We start from the raw sequence: 20,532 nt of genomic DNA, 5'->3' as shown, positions 1-20,532 counted from the left end.
TCTAAACTATCAGACATCCTATGTCAATGAATATAGGCTAGGAGTTTTGCATCCATAACAGGATCTCAACTTTGATTAAGGCCTAGCTTATCCAAAATATATATTTTAATAGGAGTTAATCATATTATGTATGGACTCAATAGTGTATAATCATCTCTTGTTCTCCTCAGTCTTAAATCTTTAAAAGTGTTGCACTCTCTCCTGCCTCTGTCTCCACCTTATTCAGCAGTGCTCAATCCTTTCTCAAAGCTTTCCATCAGAGCTTGTTCAGGTCCTTTCACATGCCAGGCTTTTCTCTTCCTTCAGCTTTCACCCAGACTCTCCTCCTCTTCGCTTTCATTTTATGACCACATCGAATCAATACCGATTGACACACAAGGTCAAGATTCAATTCTTTTAACTCATACTTTCCGAAGAAATGCCCTGTGCCAGTGACTATTTCAGGCTTCAGGGAACTAGACAATAAAGCAACAAACGATCCTAATAAGAAGATGACATTATTAGATGATAAATGTGGCTCACATAATTTTAAAGGAGGGATGACATGAAATTTTGACTTTTTCATTTAGATGAACATGAACAGTCAAGTTGAAAAGATGTGTGGAAATGACCCCACAATTATTTTTGGCAGAGAGAACGGGAAGTCTAAAAATCCCTAAAATGGGAATGAATTTGATGTGCGTGAAGGATGCCTGCAGCAGATGGCAAAAACTTTTGAATTGAAGTGAAAGATACAAAGCAGGATTTGTTCATGCAAGATTTAGCCCTACAAGGCAAGAAATTAGTTTAATTTTATTCTAAATGAATAATGGGAAGCCATTTTGGAGGATGTTAAGCAGAGAAAGGAGATGGTATGATTTATGTACTTAAAGGACAATCTGATTTTGCAATGTGCAAAATGGATTATAGGTAGAGAGCAAAAGTGAAAGGTGGAAATAAAATAGGAAGTTCAGGGAGACATGGCTTAGTTTGCTGAAGAGGAAAACAGAAAGAAGAAGAAGACCAAGATTATGATGGAATAATTCACGAGCAAAATCTGATTTACTAGCTAGAGGAGAGTGATGAACCGGAGAAAATGTATACTTCTCGCTAGACGTTCAGGACAGAAGGTGAGGCCAATGCCATCAATACAGTGCTATAGTGAAGAAAAGACTGGGTGGGTTAGAATTCTATTGCCATCATTTAATGCTGTTTGACCAGCATGAATTTTATTTAACCTTTCTACCATTTGTTTTTGCATTTATAAAATGGGGAAAATAACAACCATACCAGATTGGGTTTTTGTGAGCATTTAATATTGTCAATGAAAACAACTTCAAACATTTAAAATGTGAGTCTCCTATGACGATGGCTACTATGATTTCTGCTGCTTTTGCAATTATTATGGCCTTGATGTGGAAGGTATTCACATGAGGAAGGGTGAGGAACTCAACACAGTTTGGCCATGTTGATCTTGATATATTTATCAGACATCCACACTTGGAGGCTGGTGGGCAGATTACATAGAAGTGTGGCATTCTGAAGAATGGTCAGTCCTGAAGTTGCAGCTGATTCACTTACAGCATTAAAAAGCCACTTTTATAGAGATTGTGTTTAGAGCAATACATGAAGTCCCCTAGAGAAACACTGCAGAGAGAGAAGAAAAGAAACCTGAGGATTCTGCTTAATGGCACTTTAAAGGCTGTGATAGGATCATCACTTCAGAGAGACAGTGAAGGAGTCAGCAGAGAAAGACAAAGGAGGAAACTCTGGGAAAACGCCATGAAACACGCAGGCCAGGAAGAAAATAGTTAACTATGTCTTGTGCTAGATTGAGATCAGCTCAGAACTGAGAAGTTGCCAGTGGATAGTCTGAGGGTTTTGGAAAGCTTGACACTAATTTTCTCAGTAGATGAAAGAAATGGAAATGTAAATGACACCTCCTCTAGGAAATGTTTTCTGAATCTCTGGAACAGAGGCATTTCTTTTCATACTAATTGTCATTCCTCTGGACTTATATAGGTGATTGTAAAAAAGGTTGACTTTTCATCAAGTCATTATCTATGTGAGATGCATCATTTCTATGATTTTTCATTTATTTCCTATCTTCCCAAATTGCTAATAAGATAGCAGGGCTCAGGTCTCTAGCATTTCTGAAAATATCCTTAGCATTTTGCACAATGCCCATTCATATTACTCAGATTATACGAATGAATGCAAGACTGTAACTAATATAAATCTTGTATCTTCTTTTAACTAATTTACACATTAACTGCCACATTGACTTTCACGTTATTTCTAAGTTTTTTATATGACCATATTGTTAAATTTGTTCCAAGCCGCCTGATGTTACTTTGGAAAGAGGAGGCAGAAGAAATACAATAATATTACCTATCTATATTTTTTTTCTCAAAGGACAAACAATATAGCTACTCAGGGAGCTCATTTTAGTGCTCAGTCTAAAATTGATTACCATATAACCCTTATTATAACTCACTTGAGACAACTGATATTTAAGAAAAGAAATCTATGGGCCAAGTTAAATGTCCATTCATTTCAATTGGTGTTTTGCTTTGTCCTATTATAAGAGAAATAACCAAATATCTTAGCTCAATTGGATTTAGTTAGCTCTTTGCTCAAATGCCACTGTAAAAGTTGTGAGCATTTATTATTATGTCTTTGGTTCTTACAGAAGAATACTATAAAATAATCCTTCACTTAAGATATTATTGCATCTTCAACATAAAGACTCTCATGCAATACCTATATCGCTTTGTGTCCTGAATAAAATCAGTACAACCCATATGATGAGCTTCTGTGCAATGTAAAATGGGTAATATTTTATAATTATGCATTTTTTGTCTTACTATACATTTTTCTTTGCATAATAATGATATTCATGAAATTTATAGTTACTAGAATTTGTTGACAACTAGGATATACATTTTGTTCAGTTGTAAATATTGATTTTTTTTTTCAATTTTGTTAATTGTAAATATGGCCTAAGTCTCTGTGTCCTTTTCTTTGTTTTATTATTTTGGCAACCCCTTTCTGTCTGTGCATTTATCACAATTACTTACACTTTTCACAATAAGAGTATGAATAAATGTAAAGAAAATAATGGCCTTCTGCCTTCCCCTCAAATAAAACCAGGGATAAGTCAGCTTACATGGTCTTACTCAAGGGCTACCAAGTCCGTGAAAGCATTCTGGAGTCAAAGGATGATAGTGACTCCCTTTGTCTCATTTCCCAAAGATCACGCTGGGACAGAGAATAGGTCGTTTTCTTCATAAAAATTTAAAATGAGGTTATATATTACCCCTGAACATAAGGTGACATTAGGGATTTTGTTTGTTGGTTTGGTTTTAGAATTTTGGAGCCAGACAGAAATGAAAACAGTGCAAAAAAGAATACAAAATTTACAGCTTGTGAAATTAAATGTTTTTCTTTTTAAATTATGAACATGACATAGACTAGCAAATCTTGTTCTTCACTGTTAGGATTCAAATATAAATCTCAGGTACTGCATCCTCATGAATCCAATATTCTATGCTTCCTTTCATTTTCTGTTGCTCTGACTTTTATTTTTATGTATGAAGTGACTGTACATGTAAATAAGTTAATAAACATTATTATAGATATGAAACACTAGATCAATGATTCTTCTCTACTGGGTACTTATTTCACCTCTCAAAGAAGTCAGAAACTCTTTAAAAGTAAGGACAATGTTGACTTTACTTTTAACTCCTCATACAAAATTGCTTAACCAAGTGTTATCTGTTTGATAACTGACTACAGCAAAGCTATAATTATCTCTATTATTTGATAATACTCAAAGAATTATTAATACATAAAAAATCTAGTTATCATAGTTAAGTCTCATTAACCAAGTCTAATAGAATTAAATATATTTAGGAATTTATTAAAATTGATATACAATACTTTTTTTGAAGTTTGTTTTGAATTATTAGTCATATACATTATAAAATAAACCAATTCTTCAAATACCAGTAGAAAGGAGACTGCTTCAAAAGTTTTCTTCGTGGAAGAATGGTGTATTACTTAGAAGAGTGTTTAATTAGATCCTTTTCTAAAAACTTATCAAATTTCAAGATATATGTATTTATGAAACATTTTCTAAAATGAGTTGCACAAGAATTATTGTATTGCACAATACAGAATGCATAGCTCTCTGAAAAATATTCCTATCAAGACAAAAATAACTCATTAAATTTCCATCAGATAAAAAGTCTTATGTTTGCCTAAGTAGTCTTAAAATTTTCCCTTTACTCTAAAATTAATTGATAATTTTACTTTAAGAATAATAATAATTTTACTTTAAATTTGGAGATGTGTTGAAACACATTTTAATATTAAATGACTGAATGCATGTTTTCAATTTATGAGATTTAACAATACATGAATATTTGAGTAGTTTCTATTTCAAAAATGTTACTGTGTAATATCTCATATTAATGGTGAACACTTTATTCTATATTCTTTCCCATTTCTTGTCCATAGGAAAATATATATGCCTTACAGAAAATTTATTATTGATTATTTCCCCCCTTTTTATTGTTTATTGGTATATTTCAGGTATACAATACAGTTACATTCATCATTGGGATCTTGTACCTTTACATGACAGGTCTTGGTTCTTATTTTTCCTCATTCCCCAGCCCTCCTTTCAGCTGCTCCACCCTTCCCTGGTTATTTTCCTCTTTAAGAATGCATTATCAGACCAGGATTAGTGAAGCATACTTGTAATCCCAGCATTTGGGAGGCTGAGAGGCGATGTTTGCTGTGAGTTTGAGACCAGCGTGGGCTACATACATGTAGTGAGCTCAAGGCCAGCCTGAACCACAAAGAGAGACTCTGTCTCAAATATCCAAAGAATAAAAGAATACACAACTGGGCCGGGAATTCAGCTTAGTGGTACTGCACTTTACTTGCAAGCACAAGGTCCTGAGTTTGATCCCTGGTACTAAAAATAAAAAATAAAATAAACAAAAAAAACAAAGCATTTCTCCCTATTACAACATAATTATTTTTATTAACCAAGCATTAAATATTAGAAAAGTGCAATCCTAATAATTATTACAAATAATTTAAGGTAGTATGCAATGATGTATGAAATAACTGGTTTTGAAGAATTTAACTGTGGAAAGACTTTATATCAAAACTGGCTAAGGACAAAGGAATGTATATTGTAAGAAATGGAAAGATGTGTAACTATTAAGTGTGTGTGACAGGCTCACAGGAGTCAAGATAGGGAAACTTACTTCCTAGGTGAAGGACTGCAAAGTGTATTTTGTATCAGCCTTGTTAGTGATTATTCTTATCACCACCAGTAGTATTTTTGAGTGAGAAACAGGCTTGACATAATAATACCACTACAAAAATGTTCACAAAAGGTCCTAACTCTGAGCTTTACTAGATCTCGAGAGCAATGTCATCCAATGACATATATTTTTCTTCTATGCTATTCCTACATTATAATGAACACAATTTTATATTTAAACATGAACTGCTTTCAACTGGAACCTTGGCCACTAGATATTGGCATGAATGTTATAAGTGAAAGACTATTAGATTTCCACATATTATTAAAAATAGAAATCCTAAGATTTTATCTCTAGGATATAAATGCAAAGCAATATTAATTTTGTCACGTGTTCCAAGAACGCTGAGTTCTCTGCCGGTCGCCTCAGAGTGATAGTCACGTAAGTAGTCTATTGTGTATCAGACCGCCCAATTTAGTCCCTTCACAACAGGTCACCCAAATCAAAATGCAGCGAAAGACTTCCTCTAACGTGGAATCAAATTTTATTTTCTACCTAATCTGACATTTACTTAATCTGGTAAGTACACAAGTACACGGCAATACTTTTGGATCCCATAGGCAAGATACCTTGGCTTATCTAGTTCCTATTAGGTGAATTATTCAGAACGAAAACCTCACAACGCTATAGTCCCCGTTGTGTTTTCCTGAGATGAGTTGTTTATCTGAATTACAGCGCCACTCATGAAAACGGTGATAAAAATGTTTTGATAATTTTTTCATGGATTAATTCCATTTAAATACACTTTTACAAGGCCTAACGCATATTTTTAGAAGTGACCAAAGCCCATCTGTTCTAGTATTAATGTACCAAGATAATCCTGAAAATGTTTCACTAAAAGAGTTTGTACTTTGTCATATTGAGAGGCAATCATTAAAACACACCCTTGGGCTGATTATTATGCATTTTAGAGGAAGAAATAGTCAATTATAGGTTAAAATTTAGGATTTGATAGGGCCAAAACAAAAATTTAACACTGTAAAAATTACCCTTCATCAGCACCAACGCTGTTTGCCATTATACAGACCAAGAATTGATTTTGTTCTTCAACTTTTAGCTGGTTGATCTGTTGTCCTCCGGTACAACCATTCATTTAAAGATAAGATACGGTTAGGATTAGAGAGAGAGAGAGAGAGAGAGAGAGAGAGAGAGAGAGAGAGAGAGAGAGAAGAAAGAGAAAGGAGATGGAGACAAAGGAAAAAAACTTCTACCAAAACAACATAGTTTATTTTATGAAATAGTATATTAGGTGAGTAAGATCAATAAAACAAAACGCCCATATAGAATGTGACCAAAAGAGATCTTTAAATAAATACATATGACTAATTTGATATTTTATTCTTTTAAAAACACTGTAACCACAATAGGCATTTAATTTTAAATTTTCCATCTGCAAACTGGTCAGTACTCAGGATTTCAAACTGGAGAAATTCAGAAAAATATGAGAAGAGTAAGAATAAAATTTGTACTAGGAATGATGTAGTTCAACTTAAAAAATTAAAGATATTGAAACCCTCATATCAAAAGGGCTCATAATACATCAATAACATGATTAAGATATTTAAAAGTAATTGTGAACACATCATTAAATATCTTCTAATATACAGAGTTTTCATTGATGAGAAGACATTCATCTCTGCCCTCTGAAATTAAAAGATCACCTGAAACAATGTATGAGTAGACACTGTGGGGAAACTAATGCATACTTGAGTAATACTACAGAAATATTTTATATTTAAATTGCTACAGTTTATCTATTATATAATATACCACACTCCAAATTTCAAAATAGCCAATAAGTACAAACATACATCCCAAAGATGTATAAATTGAGCTGACAAAAATTATTGTAAGTTTATAAGCATAAACATAGTATTATGAGTACAAAAAAGTTAGATTAACAAAAACATTGCAGAAGGAAAATAATATGATTTTCAAAGTGGCTAAATAAATATATAATATTAAAAGCAGTTATAAAACAAAGTATAATTCAAATTCTTTTTTGGGGGGCATACTAGGAATCAAACTGAGGACCTCGCATATGAGGTAGGTGGCAGCACCACTGAGCTAAATCCCTGGCCCTCAAATTCAGTTTAAAAAGTATTTTAGAATAGGGAATGGTAGAGTAAAGTATCTCTATCCAAATCAAATGATAAGTTATACTCTCTGAGTTTGTAGGAATGAGAACAATGAAAACTAAAAAGTCAAATCTCTTATGCCTGAGATATGTTTTTTTGTAAATCCTATTAACTAAAATATCACAGACGCACAAGTTTATTAAATTATATAGCAATTTTACTTCTTAAATAGTTACAATTCTGTAACAAATTTATGGTTATAGAATAGTAAATTTATCTTTTGTAAATTGCCTATTACATGAAACAACGTGCCTACCTCAGTCTAAATGAAAAGGTATTAGGCAAATAATAATTTTCTGTACTTTTCTCCAAAATCTAGAACCTTTACTTTGGTTTTATAATTCTTCTGAGAACAGTAAGCATTAAGAACCCTTTGTCACTTTCTGAAATCAATACACATTTTTCCAAATTAAAAAATCCAGCACATTGCATTCAAGAAAATGTTCCGAATTACTGTAGAAAGAAAAAGAAAGAAAAGTACAAGACTACAAAATAATAGGAAGCCATCATTCCCCAAAGCCAGTCCATACAAATATTCTGGAAGAGAATATAAACCTGTTTCTAAGTTCATGATGGACCTCGAGCAACTTTATACCATCATAAAAAAGAAAAGTAGAAGGAAGAAAAAATTGGCTGGGGAACTAACTCTTTTTAATGAAGGCCTCACCACTGTCACCTTTCATCATCCTAAAAGACCAAAGTAGAAAGTACATTCCTCCCTAATGTGACTGATTTCATTTCTCACTTGGTTTCACACCTCACATTCTTCCTTTGCTGTTTCTTGCCACATACTCTAAGAAAATTCATAGAGCTCAATGGAACTATCAAAAATTTGGGATCAGAAAAGTCAACAAGCATAGGATAGGGATGGAACAAAGCAAACCACAGCAAAACAAGTGAAAACTATCATATACTTCACGGATTAATGGAGAAAAAGAGATTTCTTACCGAGTACCCCCAGTCGATAGTTGACCGTGATGACAATGACATTGCCATAGCTGGCCAGGACACTACCATCGTATAAATTTCCAGTGCCTTCCATGTACGAGCCGCCATGGATATACACCATCACTGGTTTGGGGCCTCCACTGTCCCGGATATCTAAAAAAACAAATGGTTGACAATTGTTCTTATTATCCTTAAAAAGGCACAGAAGGAAACAACACGTTTTTAATTTCAGAGACAGGAGGATATAATTTTAATATAGGTCTTTCAATTGTTGTTTTTGGTAAAGTGTTTCTTAAGCAATTGCATTGTGAGCTGCTGCAAAAAAGAGCAAAAGGCATCCATTTTTTTCTATCCAAAATTTTGTTTTCAAATTATAAATGGAATTACATATCTTGGACAAATTGAAAGTAAGTGTAAATTTTAGTGTTTAATTCCTGGAGTGACATTAAAGCCAAAATATAATATAATGACAATGACTCTTCAGATTACTTTTTTTAAAAATAGAATTTATGAACCATAATAAGCAAGACAATAATTTCATTGCTGTTGAGAGTAAACTGTTTTCTTTTTTCTTCTCTTCTTGTTCACTGGAAAGCTTTGTATCAAATGCAACATGATTACACTGTCATTTATGCTCCATTTGTGACATGATTATAGAATTGTTTCATTCAGTGTACGAGGGCACATTTAATTGCTTAAGGACTGTCAAAGGACTGGTTAGGCAGTAAAGCCATGTGCATCTGAGCTCCTATTATTGCACTTAGGTGAATTGTACTAAAATGATATTTTTTAGAAGTTCTAGGCTATTCACTCATTCTACTCTACCTTTGGGGAAAGAGAACAACTAAATCACTTTTTTTTCATAGCTGATGTATCCTTTTTTTTTGGTACAGGGGATCAAACTCAGGATGATGTTCTTACAGAGCAAATGGCAGAACCACTGAGATAAATCCTCAGCCAATTCTTAGTCTTCACTTTGACTCTGCTGCTTTTTTTACTTTTAATCATGTAGTGATAGGATAGAGCGAAATTCAAGCATAAAGTGCTAAAATTTAGTGTGATATGGTGATTTCTACAACTTTGAATTTTAGTCAAGTATATTTGCTTTTCTCAGATGAAATTCTTACAATTATAAAGTCCTTCATCTTTTCTAAAATGAAGTTTTAAGCAAAGGCTTAGAAGTGATACATAAAGGAAACAGGATAGTTTTAGTCTGAAAATGCATGGATTTTCTATAGAAAAATTAATCTATTGATCATTTAGTACTTACTATGTAGACAAATATATGTATGCACACACGACTATGAAATTCAACATGAATATTTCCTTAAAATATTATTTTAAATTACCTAAAATATATTCTCTTCTTAATACCAGTATTGAGTGTCCTTTAAAAATACATTAGAAGTACAGTTTTTTTCCTATACTTTTAATTCAGTTTAAATTATTTTTTGTTTAATTGAATTTTCCTACAACTTTCCAATTGAAACACCAACTTTCAGAATGGACTAATGTAATACAAACTTATTGAGAGAACTGGTGATTATTTAGAGACTGCTTTACATTTGTTATTGGTAAAAGAATGACTAATTTAAGTATTTAAATTTTTCTACTATAACAATAAAGTGATTTCTTTAAAGGAAAAGTCAGTTCAGGATTGGAGTTGCAGCTCATGTATTTGGCCCTATTTTTTAATTAGGAAATGGCTCAGGGCAGAACATAAGAGAATTTTGTGAAAAAGACTATTTTAAATTGTCTTAATACTCTTGTATAAACTCATAGCCACACCTCTCTCCCCAAGGGTATATTTGAGAAGAATGTCTTGTTGTTAAGTAGTGAGAGGAGGGTGCTTTGACATAACCATCATCTGCTAGACACAGCTACATTTAACAAGGAAACCTAAATATATTTTCTCTTGTATTCCTCAAGAAAGAAAACGTTGTTCATTTCTATGTAAAGATCTGGGGGCTTGTGCAGAGAATGTAATCCTTTTGAAATTGTTAAACTGTGCACCTTAAATGCCTGTATGATACATACAGTTTTAGCTTCTTATTTTCTAGTATGGTTGGCACTGAAGAAGCAATAATAAATTATTAAACTGAAATCATTAACTGACTGTTCACAGCAGACATTGTAGTCTGCTAATTGTATGCTTGGAGGTAGCACAGAGGGAGGCTGTTTCAGAATTCTTCTTTAATTAAAATTACATAGAATTACAAAGCACCAACTGTGAACAGTAATGAAATCTTGGTAGATCCATCCTGTTCACCTGGAAAACAATACAGACACACATTGAGAAGACCTGCCACATTTTATGTCCACAATGAAGTGGACATTTTCAGGAAACACAGAATCTGCCAAAAGGTTCTAGGAGATATTTTGAGCTGAATTTATTTTTCTTTGCAAATAGGACTTAAAAGTATAGTTTGATGATTCTAATTTCTGATTTTTATTTTCAAACTTTTCAAAGATTTCAGCCTTCCTTACCTAAGAATTTAATATATTAAATATTTTCTAAAAGTTTTATAAAATTCTAATATTTCGTGAGAAATAATTCTTTTGGCTTGAAAGAACACTGAGGTTAATATAGGAAATATTAAGTATTAAGATAAAATTCTTGGACATAACATCACTTAATATTGCTAATGAAGTTTGGGAAACTAGAAACCCTGGAGATTAAGATAATACATGTTTTCATGTTTTTGTAAGAATGATTCATCTTAGACTTTACTTGTTTGCATAATCTGTACACATTTTTGATATTAATAATAATTGTAGAAATATCAAAAATTTACTATTTACTTTATATTTTAAAAAGCTAGATATTTTATAAGTGAAACTAATGTATCAGATAGCTGTCCACTGAATACTATCTTCTACTGTAATTTTAATAATCAGATTTTAGGGGTTCACTGAACTTCTTTGGAAATATATTAAATGTACTTTAATAATTTATACTGAAACTTTTAGAGGCAAATTTTCCTTCTAAACTTTGTCACAGGTAAGTAATATGGTACATATGAGCTATGTAATTAAACTATAATTTCTGCTTTGCTTAAACTGCTGCTATTGACTTTACTAAAATTGTCAAACCATTCTCAAAACTTTAGATAAGTTCCAGTGAAACTACAAATTTTCATCAAGTATGAATATATTTTCTGTTGTTTACAATGTTTTTGAATCTTAGTGTGTGTGGCTCTGAAAGGAGTGGGATTGTGTGGAAGAAATACTGCATTGATGATTATTTTTTCTAAACTTTTAGGAAATTATATTAAATTTATTAAGTTAATAAAATAACAAACTTGGAATTTGAGAAAGCACCTTGATTTTAAGCTTTAATAACTATCTTTCTGATAAACCAGAGTTTCACAATAATGAAGTAAGTGTCAATAGATTTAGAACAGTTAAAGGGAATTTATTTGTGCCTGATAAACACTTATTTGGAACAATTCCCTTTAACGATACTAGTGGGTAATTATGAATTATATAACTCCTTAAATATATTTACTGGATTCTTTCTTCTTAAAAGACTATTGAAATGGTTAATTGCCCATATTTGAGCATTTGAGATTTAACAGTTTTAAACTTGTGGAAGCACTGCCTCAATTAAATCTTTCTCCAGTCTATACAAAAAGGCATTTCAAGAAATTTTTGTGCTTTCCACTCATTTTTATAGACCTTGTTTATCATTCAGAGCCATCAATTAAATATAAAAATATTGGCTGAATTTATGCTTGTTAATGGACACAGCACATAGGCACATTTTTAGTTTTAAAAAACACATAACATTTGCAGAACAGGTTTTACACAACTCAATATAGAATATAAAGTTACATCTGAATATGAAAATGCTAACATTAAGGTATTTTTGGAACAATTTCAACTTTTTTTTAATAAAAATTCCCTACATTCCTAGAATAAATAACTAGAAATCTCAGATGTTGCTTTGAGCCACTTTTATTATTTCAGATTACTCTTATGTAAACTGTAGAAGGAGCCTATAAAATATACAGGTTTTTTTATGATTATGAAACACACAAGGAAATGATTCTATTGCATTTTGGCCTGGAGATGCCAGAAGAGGGATGGATGGCAGGGATACATAAGAATGAGAACTGGGAGTTGTGCACTAAAAGCCTTGCATAGGATATTTGAGTGACGACCAAGGCCTTGACAATGCCATGGGCAGCCTCAAAAGTTAGCGCCTGAGATAGGCACTCAGAAATCAAGGAAGACTTACAGATATCCAAAAATGTTAGACAATTTTACATAACTGGTCAGATAATCTAATTTGTGAGTGAATTAACCACCGTTGCTTATCAAGTAATTTATGTTCTTTATTCCAGTGATGTTGATTCAATATTTGGAACAAACTCAATAAGGAATTTAGACTCTTTTTTTACTCACCCTGAGAACTACAAAATGGTTCTAAAAAAAAAAAAAAAAAAAATTGAAGAAGAGACGCCCAAACCTTTCTAGACTTTTATTTTTTCCTGCAGAATATTTGAATTAATCTGTTCAAAACATTTATCGCATACAAGAACTGGCTGGTTTGACATTCTATGCATTTTAAGCATTTAAAAAATCATTGATTTTATAACTCTTGTGACCATGTGTCTTAGTACTTAACCTGAACACCAGCTGCCATCCTAAATAAGGGTGTATGATATTTTTAATGGCTAATTAAAAATGTTAAATGTGCTTCAAAATAGGTCTATAAAATAGATTCACGATTAGAGGGTTTATCTCACTGTGGTTCCTTGGAGATGTCTCTGTCCAACATGTCAATGTCATAGTTGATACTTTACCAGAAGAAAAAGAAGAAAGAGAAATCACATTAAATCAGCAATGAAAATATTTTTAAAATGGAAAAATGATATATACTAACCTTCTAACTAAATTGTGAAATTTTGGAATTTATAAAGATACATACTGAGAAGTCTTTCATACTTTAAGTATTATCTAGATAAAAGATACATGATTTGGGATTTTCAGAAGTTTCAATACATCCCAAAGCCTGAAAATGGATACACTTTCCTTAGAACACCGGGGAAAATAACAATATCCTACAAAATCAACAAATATTCACAACTTTTGAGTGTGTCAGACTTCCAAGGATTTTTTTTTAAAAGTGGATTTGATATTATAAATTTATTTTTATTTATTTAGCATTTAAAATGATAAGTCAGGCAGCTATTTGTTATTAATATTTATTTCAAATATTAATGAATGCTTTGTGTTTAATCATTAATCCATTGCTAGAGTTCACCCTAACTGAATTTTTAATCAAATATCCCGTTTCATTTAAACAAAATAATTCTAAAATATAAAAATCTCAAACTCAAATAAAATTGTTAAGCCTTCTGTATTTCACCTTAATAATTAAATTTTTGACTACAAGTTTATTAACTATGTAACAGTGAAAATTAGAAGTGAAAACAATAAAAACTGTTGAGGAAAGGGTCATTCAGTCATGGGATTTTTTGTAATTTAGGGAGCAGGCACTTTTGCTGACCTGGCTGGCTGTGGATTGTTTTAGTTTAGAAATTTTTTCTTATGATATCATTAACATTTTTGTGAGACTTTTATTTCTGGGTTGCAGGAAATTACTTTTAAGTCTGGGATTACATTATTTGCCCCTGTAAAAGTTATAATTAGTGCAAAGTTAAAAAAAAAAAAAAGGAAAATGTAAGTGCCGAAAGGAGTAACAATGAGTTTAAAGAATCAATGGGCTTCTCCAGACTCTCAGGTGAGCACCAAATAAAGTATAATTGAGTATGAAATGTCAAATCAATGTGGTGTGTACTTGGGTCTACAAAGTAAATCAGAATTATATGACATTATAAAACATTTTTTATTAATGAAGCGGGAAATATTGCTTCTTACTGGCAATAATAATGAGAATATTCTAATGATGAGAATATTTTATTAATAAATCTAGAAAGTATATCCTTTTGGAATTAAAGAATATTCATTGTGTTTTGTTTTAAAAATATCTAAAATCTTTGCCAAAAATACTGAGTCCAGAGGTTGCAATTGGTTGCCTAAATAGATAGGATGACTTCTTACCGTTATAATTTCATTTCATTTATATGATTATTAAGCAAATCAACAGAAAACGGTATTCTTATAATCTAAAAAGTTGCTCAAGAAACACTTTGTATCAGCTTTTAGTTTTTCTTTCATTTTATTTGGTGTGGGATTCTTTTTAAACAAATGTCAAATGTAAAAATAAAATACATTTTTAATTAGCTATAATATTTACATAGAGTAGAAAACATGCAAAATGGGTAGAGAGACTATAAGGGAGAGATTGTTAGTTCAAAGAATGTGGACAAATTTGTCAGAACGTGGGATGAAACAGATCAAAAGTCAGTTCAAGAAAACAAAAAAAAATGCCCCTCTTTTTAAAACATTTTAATGATTGGCATCAAAATGTAAAACTTAACATTCATTTTTTTAAAAATTAAAAATGTATATTCATATGTAACAACAAGCAAGAAGACAAAACACATCAAAAATGGGAATTAAAAACAACTCTTCAAAAAAAGACAAGAAGTAAAAAAAATAGAAAGGGGTGGAAAAAGTGATTGAAGCCCTTGTCATGCAAATAGATTTGGTGGAAAAAATACCTTCATCTTCAGCACCGTCATTATCACCTAAATCATCTGTCTGTTTCTTTGTAAGGGGACCTAGGATTGAGAATGGAGAAATGGAGGGAAAAAAAAGACAATTCAAGAATAAACAAGACTGAGGGGAAAAAAATAAATGTAAGTACTAAAATTCTCAAGGATATTTCCAAAAAGTGGGGAAATGGATACACCATAGTTGATTATGTATTTTAAGCAAAAAACAAAAAACCAAAACCCAAAAAACCAAAAAAAAAAAAAGTTTCCCCAAAATATCTCATAAACTTGGTTTTTGAACATATCCAGCATAAAAATATATTATGGTTTGAAACTCCAGTCATGAGTAAAGGAAATGATTTTTTAAAAATACCCACTGCATACAAAAAAGTAAACAGTCTTATTAGCAGAAAGAACTTAATATATATTCAGTGTCATTTCTAATTTATATTGGTGACAATAAAGAAAGTAGGTCAAATTCATTCTTTAATTTGGGACAAGATCATAACATTAGAAAAATAGAGACACGAACATTTCAACGATTTTTCCTTTTTTTTTTTTTTTTTTTTTTTTTGGTAAGAACATTAGCACTTCAGTTTTACATACTTTTAATATATATACATTAAAAAAACTGTGACTCTTTAAAATTACTTATCATTATGCAAATATTTTCCCCTCTGTTTTCATTCGAATGTTAGCTGTGGATTGAAGACATTTTCCACTTACACAAATGTATCAACAGATAATTTCATCACTTGGCAGAGAAAAGGTACCATCAATATAAATCAGTGTTTTCCTATTAAGGAAGTTACAGAGTCAGGGCCGATATTTCATAATCAATTTAATAATATAATGGAATTATGCCGTTGTGCAATTTCATGCCTACTGTAGTTATTTATAATAGGATCAGGTTTTAGGAGAATAATTTCATTAAATCACTGTGAATGTTTAATAAATGTTTTATTATACTTAACAATGCTAATTTGCTAGAATAAAGGAGCACACCAAAGGGGAAGTCAGAGGCTATATGAAAGTAATTTTAAGTGTCATATAATTAACATACTCGGTACACAAAAAAGCAAGTGAAGGCCCACATTCTCTTTTTATTTCCACAACCATTTAATTTATATGACATTTCATAATCCTCATGCAAAAAGCAATCATTACAAACACAGGACACTCAAGTTAAAAGACAGCCAACCACATAGCAATAAGTGAGAGAACTTTGTCATGCATAAAATAAAAATCATAGAAAAAGGAGGAAAAAAGGACTGAAAGTCATGTGTTGACTTCAATAACATAAATGGTAAAGAAGCAAGCAGTATCTCTAAGCATTCCTCACTGGATATAATGATAAACACTTTAAGAAAGACCTCTTGGTCTTTTTAGTGAGCACTATGCATTATATTTATAATTCAAAACTAAAACTATCATAACCCTCAAGGAAAGAAAAGCACTATTCTGGAAACAGAAGGAGAAAAATCAGATAAAACACAGTTATGTTTCATCATATTAGGGAGACAGCTCTGCAATGTATCAATAGCTGGAAAAGACCAAAAAATTGGAAAAACGGAAATTTATACTGCAACTGAAGGGAGAATTTCAATTGTAAGGTCATGGTTTCAGAGGTCATTCAAAATACAGACAGACCTGCACATAATAAATTACGTGATATACTTTCAAAATCACACCTGCAAGCAATCATTCCATTGAGAAACCTAGATGAAAGTAATGGTTTATGTTAATTGACAGTTGCAAGCTCACAAATATTTGTATTTCTTTAATAGGACCCTGTTCAAATGCAAACAGCATGCTTGGGATTATTTGATGTTCATGAAATGTCATTACTTCTCCAAAATATTAATATTTTAAATTTAAATTTAAAAACTGTTGAATCAGAGTAATAGAAATATTTCTAATTTTAAAACATCTTCAACATATTAGATTTTTAAATTGTACTTTCAAAGTTTTTAGTTTTCTGTAATTTGCTGAATACTGAAAAAATGTTTTCCCAAGTCTACTTTCCAGCATACTAGATACTGTTTAACTTAGTAGTTAGCAATACAAATTGAGTGCAGTGATATTTATTGTTGTCAAAACCACTGTCTACTGGCTAACTTTAAATTAACTGATGTGCTAAATTTTGGCTACTTAAGAAACAAATAGCATAAACTCAAAGTGTGGATGCAAAATCATCAGTTCACTCATACTATACAGGCGTGTGTAAAACCCATCACAATTAAATTAGTCTTAATTTTGTCCAGGGATCTGATGTAAGAATATTGCTTTCCCTTTCTAAGGTATTCAAGGCCATTTACATTTCTATTGGAAATCATCCAAGTTCTACAGCCACTGAGCCGGTGGTTTTATGTACTTCTTATGCTTAGCAAATTGTTACTTCTGGAGTCTACATGGGTTGCAATAAAATAGGATTTTGTTAAACATGATCTTCTATTTCTTTGCATGAGTGACCTATTTCTCAGTTGCTATTTGCTTGGAGTGGCGCTAAGTAGAAAAATCAAAGAAATGATATGAAATATACAGAGTTTGAGCTTTTTTCTCCTTTAGCTACTAAACCCTCCCTACTCAAGAAACTCTTTAATTGATGCAAGGTATTGCACACATACAAATATGAAAAGTTAGAAAAAGACATAGGTATTTATTCAGCATCATACATACATGGGGCATCATTAGCCTAGAGGAGGATTAGGCTGAATTCCTTCAAGAGGAGAAATTTATTTATTGATAATAAATAAAACTGTATTATTAAGGTATTAACCAAGAATGGATTCTAGCCGTATTTCAGCAATTCCAATATAACTAGACTTTCTTTACCAAATTTTTACACATCTGAATTTTAAGGTTTCCTAGGAACAAGAATGTTGATCACAGTATTTGGCAAAAATGATAATAAAAATAAGAAACAAAAAACCCTCAGATTCTTCTTTCTTTATGCCTGAATGTACTAAGACTAAATTAGAGGGTCCAGGGTTACAAATTGAGAGGCTCAACATGAGTTTTGCTGAGAATGCCTCCGTGGGGTAAGTGCATGCTTGTGACTCTCTGAAATAGATGCCTTCTCATCTCAAGGTTCCCCATTCAATCGCTGAAAGCAAAACAGAGCACTGCCTTGGGCTCCCTTCCTTCTTAGCACAGTCAGCAACTCTGGCTCATTTTTCTTTGCACTTAAGAGTATGCATGATGTAAATACTGATGTTAAAACATTTTAAATAGAAAAAGGATTGTAAGACGTAGTTGCCACTAATTTTCTTATGAAAGTTAGACAATTGCATTTCAGGGATCATGTGCTCCTGTAAGTTGAGCAGCATGATATCCCCAAGGATTAACCATTTATCCCTTGAATAGGAGCAACGATCGTTAACAACACTATAGCCATAGCTTATGCTTTTTTAAAACAAAAAAATATTGCATTTTTGATACCAGGGGTTTGAAACAGACACCTTAAAGCATCGTAATATAAACCATATGTGACCACTAAAACTTGAGTGTAGAAGTGATTTATTTTACCTTGAAACCTGATTGGGTCTATCCTCCCTGAGGAGCACACACATAACTCTCATTAGAGTTAATAGGAAAGTAGACTTCATCTCATTCTGAATGGGAGTGAGAGTAATTACTATATTTTATATCTCCTATAGGCAATAAATAGATTCAGTTGGAAAACAACAGGACTAACCAAGGTAAAGGGAATTCCTAATACTGAACTTCAGACTCATTTAATTCCAGAACAGTACCTTTGTAATTAACATAAGTATAATTCAAAGTATTGGCCTTTACAAAGGATGTGTAATATATTGTTACATTTCAGACTCTGACCACAGTGGCTTTTATTTTTTTAAAAGAAGTAAAAATATCACCATTTCTCTGTAGTTAACTGTAGAATAATTATGAGCTCTGAAATAATTACTATCCACCCATATTAATGATGCTTTTTAATCATTCCTTTGATGAAGGGCTAATATACTTTAGGTCTCAAATACATTAGAACTGATTACAAATTCCCTCATTATGGGTTCAATTCAGCAGAAATTATCCATACTCTGTGTCACACATATCTGCAAAAGGCAAGTAGGTTGAGGGTATTATTAGCTTCTCACTAAGAAAGCTGGCCATGAGAAACGTGCTCCCATCAAGGGAACAAGCTTCTGATATTTTTAGGAGTTTTTGGCTCCCCAGGCTGGAGCAGGTACCATCATGAGGCTGAAAGCCCAGGCTATGACCTTGTCTGCCTTTACCCGACCCTCTTGACCCAATGGACTTTGAAATAACTCACAAGAGAATTCCTTTTTCCACAAAATGAGAATTTTAAAGATACTGCTGTTGCTGTGGGGAAAATTGGAAGCAGGTTATATATTTAGGGGTGTATTTGCTTGGGACAGAGTTTAATTTACAAAACTTGTATCAAGGATGTGAAGAATTTATGTGTGCTCCCCATGCAGAACAATGGCAGGATTCCATATATTTAAAATGACAGCAGGAACATAATATTTGCTTTTTTCCAAAATTGACAAATATTAAATACCATGACTTCAATAAATTAGATAGCTCTACAATTGGTATCATGTAAACATCGCACTTTATGCATTGAAATTTAGTTGATTTTACATAATTAGAACAAATATACACATCGTAATGAAATGGAATGGATAAAAGTGATTCATTTTTGCATAATGTTAATTTGTTGTTTGGATATTTATTTAACAAAAGTTATTATATTTCTTTACCAATGGATTATATGACCAAATATAAAGAAATCATAAAGATAAGTTTCTTCCTGAATTTTTTTACTTTAAAAAAGATAAAATTTCTGATCAAAGTTATAAATGTACATTAGTTAAAATATGATGTGAACCACTGTGTAGAGTTATGAGGAATAGACTTTGGAATCATTGATAGTTTTCAAAATAATCCATTTTTGTGCAAAATTTTGATGGTGATCCTCTGCCATTGTGAATGAGATGTGGGTTTTATTTTGGTGAGCTGCCAGTGTAGGGTAAAGGTTCTTATTCACACATGCATTGGATTCTCTCCCTGACATAGTCTGTACCGGGGATCTAACTCAGGGTCTTCGCGCTTGCCAGGCAGACAGTGGGACCACTTAGCTAAATCCCCAGTTTGCATGTTCTTTGGACAGGACCAGCTTCCAAGAACTTGAGAATAGCAGGCACACTCTGTTTTGCTTTGTGTTTAAAGAGAACACCTGGATGAATAAGAAATACATTCCTTCAGCTATTTCTTCAGAGATGGGCTGCAGCTTACAATTGGTCTTCAGAAATGAAAAAGAGAATCAGTTGTTCAAATTCGGGGAAGGGGGTGGTCTTAAACATTGAAAAGAGCTCATTCATATTTATAAGAAAAACACTTGTTTTCTTGATAAAATTATCTTGATTGCCACACTTTGAAGTCAAACACCATCCTGTGTAGAACAAAAAATGATAAAATCTGGGTGAAAAAACTAAGTAGATAAAAAGCAAATAA

General features: G+C 32.0%; 1 protein-coding gene across 7 annotated transcripts in view; it reads right to left on the bottom strand.

Moving 5' to 3' along the window:
* Nlgn1 (neuroligin 1) overlaps window positions 1-20,532 on the bottom strand; it is an 818,097-nt gene that overhangs the window by 428,102 nt on the left and 369,463 nt on the right. For 4 of the 7 annotated variants that reach the window (XM_033762527.1, XM_033762526.1, XM_033762524.1 and 1 more), the window contains exons 3-4: window positions 15,040-15,099; window positions 8,408-8,560 (exon numbers count right to left, since the gene is read on the bottom strand). In XM_033762527.1, the coding sequence (XP_033618418.1) occupies window positions 8,408-8,560; window positions 15,040-15,099 (213 nt within the window). The remainder of the gene's footprint in view (window positions 1-8,407; window positions 8,561-15,039; window positions 15,100-20,532) is intronic. The other 3 variants (XM_033762525.1, XM_010632418.2, XM_010632420.3) reach the window with 1 other exon arrangement.

This window comes from Fukomys damarensis, unplaced genomic scaffold (assembly GCF_012274545.1).
Source record: "Fukomys damarensis isolate Sample0158 unplaced genomic scaffold, DMR_v1.0_HiC HiC_scaffold_12, whole genome shotgun sequence".
NCBI classification, from domain to species: domain Eukaryota; kingdom Metazoa; phylum Chordata; class Mammalia; order Rodentia; family Bathyergidae; genus Fukomys; species Fukomys damarensis.
The sequence above is the reverse complement of the archived record's forward strand: the minus strand, read 5'-3'. Positions and strand labels throughout refer to the sequence as shown.